A 14,946-nucleotide genomic window follows, 5' to 3' on the forward strand; every position below is an offset into this window, starting at 1 on the left:
CACCAGTTTTAGCTATTATTTTTTCATCCTCCAAAAGCGAAAGTAAAACAAGCAGTTTCTCGCGATCCCGCGTTGTCATAAGTTACGTTAGTAGTGAATGCCAACATTGCATCTATAACCGTCACGATGAATATCATTGCTCTCTGGTAACATGGATGATGTAGACTTGAATTCCCCCAACGTAGGGGTTGATGGTACCCACATTCATCCATGGGACCTGATTCTTCATGGACTTTCCCAGGAACTGGACTCGGATCCAAGTCTTTTACAGGAGGTGTGTCAACGTGCAGCACAGGACCTGGGTCCAGCATTTGCACAGGGCATTCGGAATGCGGACGATTTTTTCAAGGCTTTAGAAAACAACTTGAGTAACGAAGAAGCATTGATTCTTGACTACTTGATAGCTTTAGTAGACATTGTTAATTTACACAGCCATCAGGGAACTCGACCATTTAAAAATGTTTTAATTGAATATAAAAATAAGTTAACCAAATACAGAGAGGATTGCGCACGAATTTCCGTTTCAAGGACCGAAGAATTCATAGGCAGAGAAGCAGATCTAAAAAATATAGAAGTAAACTTAAAAGGAGACAAATACCAAGGTTAGTATATTCTCTTTAGAGAAGTCGAGAGGCATAGCCTTCATCGACTTCTCTTCGCAAGCATTCATATTTTGATTCTGGAAAATGTGTAAATGCCGGAGTCGGTGACGGTTTATGCTTCGACCGAAATTTCGACTCAGATGTGCCTGGATTTATGCAATGTTTTCAAACATTTAGCAGTAATGCTCAAAACCGTCACAAGGAAATCAACACTTACTTGCTTTTAATCCATTTTCAACATGTCCCCTGTCCCGGGTTTATGTTAACTGGTCTTGGGAGTTGTCAAAATAGGGGACCAGTTAAGAGAAAGTAAACAGAGTTGTGATTTAAACCCGGGACAGGGGACAAGTTGAAAATGGATTAAAAGCAAGTAAGTGTTGATTTCCTTGTGACGGTTTTGTGCATTACTACTAAATGTTTGAAAACAAGTTGTCTATTGCGTAAATCCAGGCACATCTGAATCGAAACGTCGGTCGAAGCATAAACCGTCACCGACTCCGGCATTTACACATTTTCCAGAATCAAAATATGAATGCTTGCGAAGAGAAGTCGATGAAGGCTATGCCTCTCGACTTCTCTAAAGAGAATACAAGGTTAGATGCAGTAACCCAGGAGTCTGGTGCATTACACTTCCCTTGAAATACTCTATATTAATAGCATACATGTCGATGATGGTTAACACTGAACAGTTACATATTCTATAATCTAATATGTATCCAATCATGTGCATACTTCATAAATTCAATGAGACAAAACGACAAGATTCTGCTCAATAAAGGGTGAGAGTTAGGATGGGATCATTATAGGCATTGCAACAGCCCAGATTATCATGAATTTTCCGGATAATGCTTGTGTATGAATGCTGTATTAAAACAAAAATTGCTTCTCCTTTTTAAACAAATATGAATTCAAACAATTTTAATCAAGAAAATCATAAGTATTTCATAAAACATTGAAAATCAGATGCAGGTCAATTGTGTGTTAATTGTTAATCTCGCCCAAGGAATTGATTGTAATGACTTCTCTTGTCAGGCTGGAAAATTTGTGATGAAAAGAAAGATAAAAAGTAAAGTTCTTGCAATATTGAGTACTGGGACATGAATTTTCCCCCCATTGATACTTGACCATGCATGTATTTCAACATTTTTGTAACTTTGTAAGTTGTATGTTCTACAAATCACTGTACATATTTAGGTGTTGCTGTCTGTGGAATGGGTGGGATGGGAAAAACAAGTTTAGCCACTGAAGTTTGTTACAGACTACAGCATGCTAGACAGAATTGGCATGTTAAGACTATAGACATGAGGTAAGTGCTGCTTATCAAATATTACAACATACACAATGTACACTTAAAGAAGATAGAGAATAACTTTATAAAAAATACTGGGAACACTTTTTTATTCAGGATAACAATAACTATATGTCATATCTCATTCTGAGGATGAATGCAAGAGTTTACAACGTCAGTCATTTTGTGAACTCATATATGTCTCACTACTGCATACTTAAGGTTAGGCCAAATAAAAAAAATATGTGTGGTTCCGGTTACCCGACCGTCCCTAGTTTTTACCCCCGACCCTAAACTTCTTTTGACCATTTCCAAAATCAGTTACTGTTATTTTCCGCATATAATGCACATTTTTTTTTCAAGATTTTCTTTTATGAGAAGGAGTACATGATATATATACCACTATACATATAAATGTTTGACCCATTTTCCTTCAGGTGAAGCTTCACTGTAAGTTCATTCATAGCCAATATATAGATACTGCTAAAATGCTAAGCTGTAAACACTTATTACAGGTAATCTAACATCATACAGAAAGTGACTTAGAACTAAAGAGTACTTACATAAACAAAAGTGCAAATTTCAGGTTGTTTGAATACTGAGCAATCGCCCTCCTTATTTTTGAAAAAAATTTGATAGATAAGATTTAAAAACTTGGAAGGGCTTGAAAACAGTACTCTGGTTGAAATATCATTTCCTACTTTCATGTTCAAAAACATGATTTTCGCAAATGCACTGATATTTTTTTTTTCTGTATCTATTCTTTTTAATTTGAAATATATATAATATACAGTGATTCATTTTGGCGTGCGTCCTGCGTAAATTACGCATTGAATTTGCTCAGGACGCATGGTTTCAATAACTGTGCATCCCAGCGGACGCATGAACATTCGAAATTATATGAAAATGTTTTCATTCCCCCCCCTCCCCCCTCCCCCCCTGTAATTAGTATGAAATCTAAGCTCCAGAACGTACTACACACCCGAGATATTCCGAATTAAGAATATTGATATTTCATTGGTCAACTCGCATTGCATTAACCAATGAAACCAAATGATATATAAGGCATTACGGCGGGTAAACAAAACTGGAAACTAGAATTTCCTCGCATATAATCCGATTCCAACGATTTTTAGCTCACCTGAACCAAAGGTTCAAGTGAGCTATTCTGATCACATTTTGTCCGGCATCCGTCTGTCTGTCTGTCCGTCTCTCCGTAAACTTTTCACATTTTCCACTTCTTCTCCAGAACCACTGGGCCAATTTCAACCTAACTTGGCCAAAAGCATCCTTGGGTGAAGGGCTTTCAAGTTTGTTCAAATGAATGGCCATGTCCCTTTCAAAGGGGAGATAATCACAAAAATGCAAAAATAGGGTGGGGTCATTTAAAAATCTTCTTCTCAAGAACCACTGGGCCAGAAGAGCTGAAATTTACCTGAAAGCTTCCTGACATATTGCAGATTCAAGTTTGTTCAAATCATGGCCCCAGGTGGTAGGATGGGGCCACAAGGGGGGATCAAAGTTTTACATACAAATATATAGGGAAAAACTTTTAAAATCTTCTTCTCAAGAACCACTAAGCCAGAAAAGCTGAGATTTACATGAAAGCTTTCTGACATAATGCAGATTCAAGTTTGTTCAAATCATGGCCCCCGGGGGTTGGATGGGGCCACAAGGGGGGATCAAAGTTTTACATACAAATATATAGGGAAAAACTTTTAAAATCTTCTTCTCAAGAACCACTAAGCCAGAAAAGCTGAGATTTACATGAAAGCTTTCTGACATAATGCAGATTCAAGTTTGTTCAAATCATGGCCCCCGGGGGTTGGATGGGGCCACAATAGGGGATCAAAGTTTTACATACAAATTTATAGGAAAAATCTTTAAAAATCTTCTTCTCAAGAACCACTAAGCCAGAAAAGCTGATTTTTACATGAAAACTTTCTGACATAGTGCAGATTCAAGTTTGTTCAAATCATGGCCCCTGGGGATAAGATGGGGCCCCAAGGGGTGGATCAAAGTTTTACACACAAATATATAGGGAAAAACTTTAAAAATCTTCTTCTCAAGAACCACTAAGCCAGAAAAGCTGAAATTTACATGAAAGCTTCCTGACATAGTGCAGATTCAAGTTTGTTCAAATCATGGCCCCCGGGGGTTGGATGGGGCCACAATAGGGGATCAAAGTTTTACATACAAATATATAGGAAAAATCTTTAAAAATCTTCTTCTCAAGAACCACTGAGCCAGAAAAGCTGAGATTTACATGAAAGCTTCCTGACATAATGCAGATTCAAGTTTGTTCAAATCATGGGTGCCTGGGGTTGGATGGGGCAACAATAGGGGATCAAAGTTTTACATACAAATATATAGGAAAAATCTTTAAAAATCTTCTTCTCAAGAACCACTGAGCCAGAAAAGCTGAGATTTATATGAAAGCTTCCTTATATAATGCAGATTCTAAATTGGTAAAAGCATGGCCCCCGGGGGTTGGATGGGGCCACAATAGGGGATCAAAGTTTTACATACAAATATATAGGAAAAATCTTTAAAAATCTTCTTCTCAAGAACCACTGAGCCAGAAAAGCTGAGATTTACATGAAAGCTTCCTGACATAATGCAGATTCAAGTTTGTTCAAATCATGGCCCCGGGGGTCGGATGGGGCCACAATAGGGGATCAAAGTTTTACATACAAATATATAGGGAAAATCTTTAAAAATCTTCTTCTCAAGAACCACTGAGCCAGAAAAGCTGAGATTTATATGAAAGCTTCCTTATATAATGCAGATTCTAAATTGGTAAAAGCATGGCCCCCGGGGGTTGGATGGGGCCACAATAGGGGATCAAAGTTTTACATACAAATATATAGGAAAAATCTTTAAAAATCTTCTTCTCAAGAACCACTGACCCAGAAAAGCTGAGATTTATATGAAAGCTTCCTTATATAATGCAGATTCTAAATTGTTAAAATCATGACCTCCGGGGGGTCGGATGGGGCCACAATAGGGGATCAAAGTTTTACATACAAATATATAGGGAGAATCTTTAAAAATCTTCTTCTCAAGAACCACTGAGCCAGAAAAGCTAAGATTTATATGAAAGCTTCCTTATATAATGCAGATTCTAAATTGTTAAAATCATGGCCCCCGGGGGTCGGATGGGGCCACAATAGGGGATCAAAGTTTTACATACAAATATATAGGAAAAATCTTTTAAAATCTTCTTCTCAAGAACCACTGAGGCAGAAAAGCTGAGGTTTATATGAAAGCTTCCTGATATAGGGCAGATTATAAATTGTTAAGATCATGGCCCCCGGGGGTTGGATGGGGCCACAATAGCGGGTCAAAGTTTTACATACAAATACATGTATATAGGAAAAATCTTTTAAAATCTTCTTCCCAGAACCACTAAGCCAGAAAAGCTGATATTTATATGAAAGCTTTCTGATATAGTGCAGATTCAGGTTTGTTAAAATCATGCCCCCCTGGAGTAGGATGGGGCCACAATAGGGGATCAAAGTTTTACATACAAATATATAGGGAAAATCTTTAAAAATCCTCTTCTCAAGAACCATTGGGCGAAAGAAGTTAACGTTTACATGAAAGCTTTCTGACATAGTGTAGATTCAAGTTTGCAAAAACCATGGCCTCCAGGGGTAGGTTTGGGGCCATAATATGGACAACGGTTTTACATGCAAATAGATATGGAAAATCTTCTTATATGGACCAAGGTGACTCAGGTGAGCGATGTGGCCCATGGGCCTCTTGTTTTTTTTTATGTTTTAAAACTTCCTAATCAGGGAAAGTTAACAATAGTTTTGCAAAGTGATGTGAATGATAATATTACCAGTAACTATGTATGGGTAAAAAACAAACGTGGAGTCCCCGAAATCAAACATCAGTCCTGAAAACGAAGTAGAGGTTGAGAAAATTCGAAAGGTGAAAAAAATGTCATCAAAAATGACTTACACTTTATTCTTGGCTAAGATTTGAGAAAAATGAAGAAAACGGAGAAAAAATTATTTATTGCAGCATTTGCACAGAACAAAAAAACTAAATGGCATGAACAAAGTAGCTAGGAATAAAAACTTCCATCATTCAACTTTAAGCACCTGAAAATCATTTTGCAATATGAACTAGCTACGAACAAGAATTTTCTGCAAATGATGGCTTGTAATAAAAAGCGAAATATTCATTCTCTAGAAGGGGGTGACAACACTAAGCTTCTTCCTTAACTTGGTTTGTTTATACCTGTGATTGTCAGGCTGTTTGTTTGAAATAATGAAATTTGGACTCATTGATTTTAGCATGGGACTCATTATTGTGATCAAGGGGAGTCCGCTGGACTCATGATAACCATTTTCAAAATGAATCACTGAATATAAGAAAAAAATAAATTAAAAAAATAAAATAATATCCCTACCTACCCTACTTGTCAAGGGAGTGTAACCGGAATCACACATATTGTTTTATTTGGCCTTATACATTCCTTAAGTCCTAAAATATAATCTTATTTCCCCTTCATACTTTTGAGAAGAGTGAATCTTAAAGATACTTATAATTATGTCAGTAATTCAGAAGTTTAGGGGGAAAAGTCTCTGATGAGATTTGAACTACTAATATGATATCCAGCAGTCTTCCTAGAATTTAACACTGCAATGCAAAGGAAGTTACAACTTTTTTTTTCTTTTTTCTTTTTTGCATCTTGGGCTTGATGCTACCTAGGTATGAAAAGGGCTCAAATTAAATCGGTTATAAAGTAGAGGCTCTGATTGGTTCTGAAAATCCATTGCTATGATGTAAAAGAATCATCAAACTTTGTGTTGATTCAGGATCAAACTTATTATTATCATAGATAGTTTCTGTTCAGGAATCAATGACTACAACTTATCATTATTCGTAATGTGCAGAAATGTTGTCAACATGAAGAATTTGAATATCTCATGAAATTATGTTTCCATGGGACAAGTTTGTAGAGGATTATCATGAAAGATGTGTCCATAAAGTAAGGATGGAGGCCTGGGGGAGGGTGGGGAGGTGTCTTTAGGCAAAACCACCGGGAGCTCCATGATTGCAGTCAACCTTGTTTTTGAAAATGACGTGAGATCAACACATTTGCCTATTTGCTTAAAAAAAAATCATGTCCGTGGTCCTCCCACCTTCAAATTTTTAGTTTGCCCGTGTCACCATCGTCGGTTACCCATGGGTGCTTCTAATCGATTTGAGCTTATGTGGACTCAAAACCATGGTTTGCGATGATGCCGTGTCACCACAGTGATTTCATATTAAATGTGTCATACATCAGCTGTATCTTTTATGAAATGAATTTTTATGCCCCCCTTCAAAGAAGAGGGGCATTTTGGTTTGCACCTGTCGGTCGGTTGATAGACCACATGTTGTCCACTCAATATCTTGAGAACCATTCACTTGATCGTAATGATATATAATATGTTGGTTGGTTATGAGAAGAAGAGGACCCCTGTTGCTTTTCAGGTCAAAGGTCAAGGGTCAATCTACTCTGGACATAAGAATATACTGTCCGCTCAATATCTTTAGAACCATTTGCTTGACAGACTTCAAACTTAGTACACTGGTACATCGTCAGGAGAAGATGACACCTATTGATTTTGAGGTCGTGTGGTCAAAGTTCAAGGGTCAAACTGGACATTGGAATATACTGTCCGTTCAATATCTTGAGAACCCTTTGCTTGACAGACATCAAACTTGGTACACTGGTACATCTTCAGGAGCTAATGGCCCCTATTGATTTTTAGGTCACATGGTCAATCCACTCTTGACATAGGAAGATATTTTCTGCTCAATATTTTGAATTGATGATACAGTGGAACCCCGTTATTACGTTTTCCATTTTGTCACGATAAAATAACGTAATACCGGGGGCAACGTAATAAACGTTCCCAGTTAAATCCATTAAAAATATCATTTGGAAATTGTATATCGTCCGTTGGTACTCCGTGAAGGAGTGTGTGAATATATCTTTACTGTTTCTTTGTTTAAAAGACTATGATACTTTGTTTTATTTACATCTTATCTTTAATGTCCGTAATTCTTCATGTTCTTATCCCTTTTCTTTATTTCGGTGTAGGATACATAAGGATGTTTTGATAAACGTTGCTTTTTCTGCATTCGTTTGGACCGCCATTTTGTTCAACTTTAAAACAATGCGTTCATGTAAATTTCTCTCAATAACTCGTTCCGGTTCGTATTCAACATTCGTATTAAAAAATAACAAAACATCGTTTTTATTAAGTTCTCTAATTACACAATACACAACACAATAAAAAAAAATCCCACCCAAAAAACAACAAAACTATAGACACAAAACGCACACGATACCCAACACTTGCACACTTCTCGCCAACGATAAACATGCACGGAGAACAATTTAAGCGCAATCCACATAAAAAAAAATATATATAATGATGCACGAAGATTTCATTTATAATGCTAAATGATGGCACTAAAATCACGTGCGCATCAAGGGATTTTAAAATATTCACTGAGGTCAATGCCGTGCACAAATCGGCCGATAGATTGGTGTATGTATGGACGAGATTTACGAACACCCAAGCTGCATGTCCAAACAACGAACAATTTTTTTAATTGAACACCTTTAGTCACCTATGTCCAAGCAGTTACCCAAGCGGTTGTAACATTGCTACGATAAATTTTGTCTTTCTTGTTTGGTACCAAAGCTGTCCGTGAACAGAGTTTTAATAGCGAAGGTAATCACACTATGCTGAACACGCAGGTGGTTGAGAAATTATTTCTTTATCAAAATATGAAAAATGAAGTAAATTTCATAGAGTACAATTTCTAAATAAACATTATTTAATTGTTTATCACTGGCTTCTATACGGAGTATTCACCTGTATTGATGTCGCTAGATCTATCGAAGCGTGATCAGTCAAGCGTCTCTAATCCCCAAACAGACCAGGAAATTTACGTGGTGACTGCCTCAGGCAGTCAAGGTGTGAATGGCTTATTATTTTGAGAATCACTATTGAATAATTAGGGGTTTATTACGTTTTTGTCGGAATATTTACAACGTAATACCGAGTCCCGGCATTTTAGGACAACGTAATAACGAGGTCTATTTTATATAGGTTTGTTAAGAAATGGTTTTGTGCTTTGAAATTCCAACGTAATATGCGGACTAACGTAATAAAGGGGGAACGTAATAACGGGGTTCCACTGTACTACTATCAATTAAATGATGTGTGTGTATAACCCTTTTCAATTTTGCACCATGGGGGGCATATGCATTTAACAAACGTCTCTTGTTTTTCGATAGCTGTTTACAAAACCAAGCATGTACATATCTACATCTAATGTATCATGTAAATGTATTTCGTGGCTTACAGAGAGAAGGAGGACTTGGTTGACTTGCTGAGAGACCTGGTGAGTGAGGTGGGCCAGGAGTGTAATAGTGCGGAAGTAAAGGAACTCTACCAGGAGTTGTTCACTGGATTGAGAAGCTTGAAAACAAGTAAAAGTTATTCTTATTCTGAAAACTTGTTCTTTGCAAATACACTTTTGTATGTGAATATGTGAGTTTTATACATACTACCGGTACTCAAACAAGTAATTCACTTTCGCTAATAGAAATATGTAGTAAACAGGCAAGTTTATTAGGGTCTTCCTTCTACAATGGAAGACCTTGTTATTCAGTTGTTTCAATTTATATTTTTTTTTTTGATTCAACCAAATTAGGTGAATTTATTACTGTGGACTCATCATTGTTCGTGGGGGGGTTGATGTTCGTGGATTTCGTAGGTCACTCTTACCCACGAAATTACCTCCCCACATAGCAACAAAATTTTTCTTACCCACGAACTTTGGCCCCCGTGAATTAAAATTATTCCACAGTATACATGTACTGCTAAATCAGCTAATGCTTACGAACCGCAGCAAAACTGTTTATAAAAAATGTCATCTTTGCCAACAATCTGATTAAAACCAGATCCTGAGATCCGCTCACTTAGATCGCTACACTAGGATCTGACGTAACCCCATATAGGGTCACGTCCGCATGACCTTTCGTTAAGCCAATCAAATTGACCCTGCCGATTTATACAAACGATAATTTTTCTCCCATGAACCTTTGCGTCATTATTTACGTTAGAGATCAAAAAAAAAAAAAAAAAAAAAATGGCTGCGCGTTTGACAGACGACTGCACACCTGTCAAAACATGCGATTTAAACAACGTCTGTTATCTCTGCGGGTTTTCTTTCATTCAAACGCTAAAAAATCCCGATGGAGTTCACAATTCAAGGAAAATGGCTGCGATTGTTTGGTTTGAAAGAAAACATATCGCAGCTAGATGCGACGTCACAATGCACTGTTTACGTCGACTGGCGTTATATTCCTCGCGTTATTTAAGTAAACCATCTTGAAAACTATTCAATTCGTACCCGTCCCTATTCATACATAAATCTGAATTCACAATTAATTTAATTTGGGTATATTTCATATCGTACGTTTTGTTGTTTGAATGAACGGAATAGATTAGGCATTATTGCGAATGTTTAAAATTCGTTATGCGAGAATATACAAATTTACAGTGTGGAATAAACTTCGTGGGAGAGAGATTACAGCAATTTGTTTACGAATTGCCAGGAACCGCCTAAATAGTCATCATAGTCTGTATGGCGCAATCTGACTGGCTGATAGTTCTCATGAATATTCCAAGCGAAAGGTCATGCGGACATGACCCCCTATGGGGTTATGTCAGATCCTAGTGTAGCGATCTAAGTGAGCGGATCTCAGGATCTGGTTTTAATCAGATTGCTTTGCCAATAACATATTTTGCTAATTACAGCCCCTGAAGCGTACTACTACACCACTTGCACGGAATGTTACGAAACGATTCTTGCACGGAACGGTTTGCATGAAACGTTGAACAATTTGCATGGAACGGTTAACGGTTTGCATGAAACTCTCCGCACGAAATGTTGACCACTTTGTAGGCGTGGCTTGCACCACGCCTTGCACGCTTTGTTTATTTTTTTCGGTATCATTTAATTCAAATAGTCTCAATATAATGGCAGTATTCTAGATATTAAAAAAAATGTTGAGAAAAAAATGATAATGATTCATTTTAAAATGATTACTCGTGTACGATGCAGTAAATTTCATTTTCACTTATTAGATCAATGACTTATGAACACGTTTGAATGAAAACAAATTAATTTTTTTATTTTTTTGGAAATAAAAGAAAAATATGCAAAAATCGTATCATCACAGAATATTGATTAATCAGATTTTATTGATTCATTGCTCTGTTAAATTCATTGAAGCTGAATATGAAATGGTCATGGCTATTTTTGTACATTCATTCTGAGTGTCGTTAAAATAGATTAATATTTTGCATTTTGTATATTCCAGGCCTCTTTCCAAAGACAGATGTTAAATAAACCTATACATTTTATGTGTATGAAAACACTCACTCACTATCGGAGTTTATCGTCTGTGTTCCCTTCGTCAGGGGTTCGACGTTGTCTGGCTGTCCTTATGCTAAGTCTCCAGTGATCACGATCATTTGCCACTGCTTACAGTCTTGCCTGATGGTTTCTTTCCATGTCTTCTTAGGGCGCCTGGCTTTCTTTTTGCTTTCCAGTCTTAGGTCTCTGCAAGTGCTGATAGACCCCTTGCTTCTTTCAACATGCCCAAACCAGCAAAGACGGTTTGCGCTTATTAGTATATCAAGTTTTGGGATGGCTAATTTTTCAAGAAGGGTGTCTGACCTAATGTTCTGGATCTGGTCTGGCTTTACATTGCATATCCACCTAATCATAGCCCTGTCATTTCTTTGGAGTCGGGCGAGTGAGGGCCCAACACTCACTGCCATACAACATCACAGTTCTTACACAGCTATCATAGACCTTACCCCTGGTGATAATTGGGATGGCTCAAGTTGTTAAGATTGGGAGAATTTCTCTGAACTTTCCCCAAGCTGTCTTGACTCTGATGGTCGAACTTGACATATCTCCTAGGTAGCAAAAGGAGTTTACCACCTCCAGGGTGTCCTCGCCTATTTCGGATAAAACAGAAAAAGTGATTTAAAAAAACTTTTCGTCAAGAAAGATTGAAGCATTTTTGGGCAGGGAGAGGGTTGTGAACGGTCTGCATGAAACGATAGGCAGGACCTGCATGCTTTGATTTTTTCTGCATTATTTGTTTCATCCTAGGGTTAGTTTAAACAAGGAACAGTTTAATAACTTATGAACACGTTGGAATAAAAGGAAATTAATATTTTTTAATTTTGGAAATAAAGGAAAAAGATGCATAAATTGTTATTGTCATGGAATATTGATTATTATACCCCCCGCAACAAGTTGTGGGGAGGTGGGTATACTGGAATCGGGTTGTCCGTCGGTCCGTCTGTAGACACAATGGTTTCCGGGCTCTAAAGCATTATCCTTTCCACCTACCGTCACCATGTCATACATATGGACTACCCATGGGATGAAGATGTTCCCTATGGATTTTGGGGTCAAAAGGTCAAGCGCACTGGACATCAAAGTAGCAATATGGTTTCTGGGCTCTAAAGCGTTATCCTTTCCACCTACAGTCACCATATCATACATATGGACTACCCATGGGATGAAGATGTTCCCTATCGATTTTGGGGTCAAATGGTCAAAGGTCAAGCGCACTGAATATTGAAGTAGCAATATGGTTCGGTTTGTCATGCCATTTCTTTTTTTACACTCAGAAAAGAGGTAGTTTATACCTATTACCAACACCCTTTGGGAGATTGGGGTAAGCGGGGGGTATTCTTAGTGAGCATTGCTCACAGTACCTCTTGTTCAACTTTATTTATTCATTGCTCTAGTAAATACATTGAAAAAGTAGTGTCTGTTTGGCTATTTTTGTACATTCAATCTGAGTGCCATTAAAACACGTGTGCAATTTGCATATTCCAGGCCTCTTCTCAAAGACAGATATTGAATAAACCTAAACATTTTTACATACGTGTATGACAACAGATGAAATGATTTTAAAAACTTCTCGTCAGGTAAGAATGGGACATAATCTTTGGTGGGGGGTGGGGGAGTTGCATCTATTGACATTGTATTAGCCAGTCGATAAGAACCTTTCATCTTGGATAAGAAGGGAAAATACAAAACAAAAAGAAACTATCAAAATATGATGGGAATAGATTGAGAAATAAATCAAACATATAAATAAATAGATAAAACAAATAATGACTAACTACAGTAACGATCAACAGATATGCGAGTGGATCTAACTTCCAAATTTAATTAGATTGTTGCATTTGCCTCAATTTTAAACCTATAGAAAACTGCATTCATTTTTGAGAGACAAAAGATATAAACACCTCTTTTGTCGTATTTCAATTGCCCCCACCAATTTTCACACCTTCTTTACAAATCTTAATTTCAGATACCCGGATTAGCTTACCTCTATTGTGGTAAAAAAAAAAAAAAGCACCTTGGAATTTGTGTAGAATGTACAAGTAATTGTTATACACAGGTCTGTCTTTGCAATATGCAGACAGTTCTGATAAACAGTTTTGATGAAAATATTTTTAGAGAAACTTGATTGTACAAATGTAACAAGACCAATAAATTATTCCTATATACAAAAAAAAAAAAAAAAAAACCAACAAAAAACAACTACTGGTGGCAGAGATATACATGTCTCTGCATGCACTTGCTGGAAACTACCAAGGGTGATAAAATGGTATCGTGCAGATTTTTTTTTCTGCCCGGTGGTTTTATAATAAACTGTTTTCTTTCGATTATTTGCAGATTTTCACTGTTGAAGGCCCATCTTAGAGACATTTTGAAATAATTGCTCAAATTCCCAACAATGTTTACCTGTCCTACATTCCATACTGAAATTACTTGAATGGTTTGTACGTTTCTAAGGGTGTTGTTTGAAAGATCTGCACGTTTCTATGGGTGTGGCTTGATCCTGCACAGAACGATTTTTGCATGAAACGATTTGCATGGAACGCTGAACGCTTTGCAGTGAACGGTCTGTACGGAACACTGAATGGTTTGAACGAAACGAAACATTTTGGAGGTGTAGTAGCATGCTTCAGGGTCTGTATAATGACTTTAAGTACATTTTTAACGACAAAATTTAAACTAAAATGTAAAGCATTAATATCATAGTGCTTTACATATTTAAGTTATTTTATTAATAATGAATTTGGTTGCCCAACCAATCAAATTATGGGTTACAAAAAATGAAAGAAGTTAAGAGATATTTTTTATCTTTTCTCAGATGGAAAATCCTGTGTTGCGTGTGCTAAGATTGTGTTTAGTTTGTGTATTATTTTTTGTATGAAGCAAAAAGAAAAATTACACGAGAATCATTTTCATATTAAATCAGAAATATTATTTGGACAATGAACAATACATGCTTTAGAGTTATTTATAAAGAAGGCATTCGTAGTATTTTATATTGATAGGATAATTGGTATTTTTTGTCATATTAAGAATTAAACTCCTGAAACTTGAAAGTCTGAAAACTGTATAGTAATTTATAAACTAGGAAATTTAACTAATTATATATTGGAAGAAAAAAAACAAATTAAAATAGCAAATATCTCAATAAACTTTCTTTATATACAAAATAATATGCTTTCTTTTGGTTTGTTAAACAGAATATGAAGGTTGCTGACATTGCAGAAAAATACTTGACTCTAAGCGGGTTATGCAGAATTTTCTGTAATGTTTGTCACAAATTAATTCATCTCCCATTTCAAAAAAACAAAAGAAAGACATTTTATCATTGATATTTTTCTGTAATTTCTTAAATTATGAATACTTTTGAGTATGTAGAATATTGATTGAGCTGGAAGTTATTCAAACGTTACAATTGAGAATCACCTGACCTTGACTTTTCCCTATATTTTGTAGTGATTCTTACATTTAAACCATGGGAGAGGGATTTAGTCCAGACGGGACAAACTCTAAACTCATAGAATAAACCATCGTATGATATAGGTATTAGTATTATTTATTATTCTAAATCCAAATAAAAGGTTAAAAAAAAAA

The 14,946-nt window shown here is 36.4% G+C and overlaps 1 protein-coding gene across 1 annotated transcript in view; it reads left to right on the forward strand.

Moving 5' to 3' along the window:
* Positions 1–9: 9 nt before the first annotated feature.
* Positions 10–14,946, forward strand: part of LOC125676480 (uncharacterized) — an 81,749-nt gene continuing 66,812 nt past the window's right edge. Inside the window, 3 exon segments of the mRNA XM_056160911.1 lie at positions 10–602; positions 1,797–1,908; positions 9,276–9,400. Coding sequence (XP_056016886.1) covers positions 152–602; positions 1,797–1,908; positions 9,276–9,400 — 688 coding nt within the window. The 5' untranslated portion in view covers positions 10–151.

The sequence above is a fragment of the Ostrea edulis genome, chromosome 3, assembly GCF_947568905.1.
Source record: "Ostrea edulis chromosome 3, xbOstEdul1.1, whole genome shotgun sequence".
Lineage (NCBI taxonomy): Eukaryota > Metazoa > Mollusca > Bivalvia > Ostreida > Ostreidae > Ostrea > Ostrea edulis.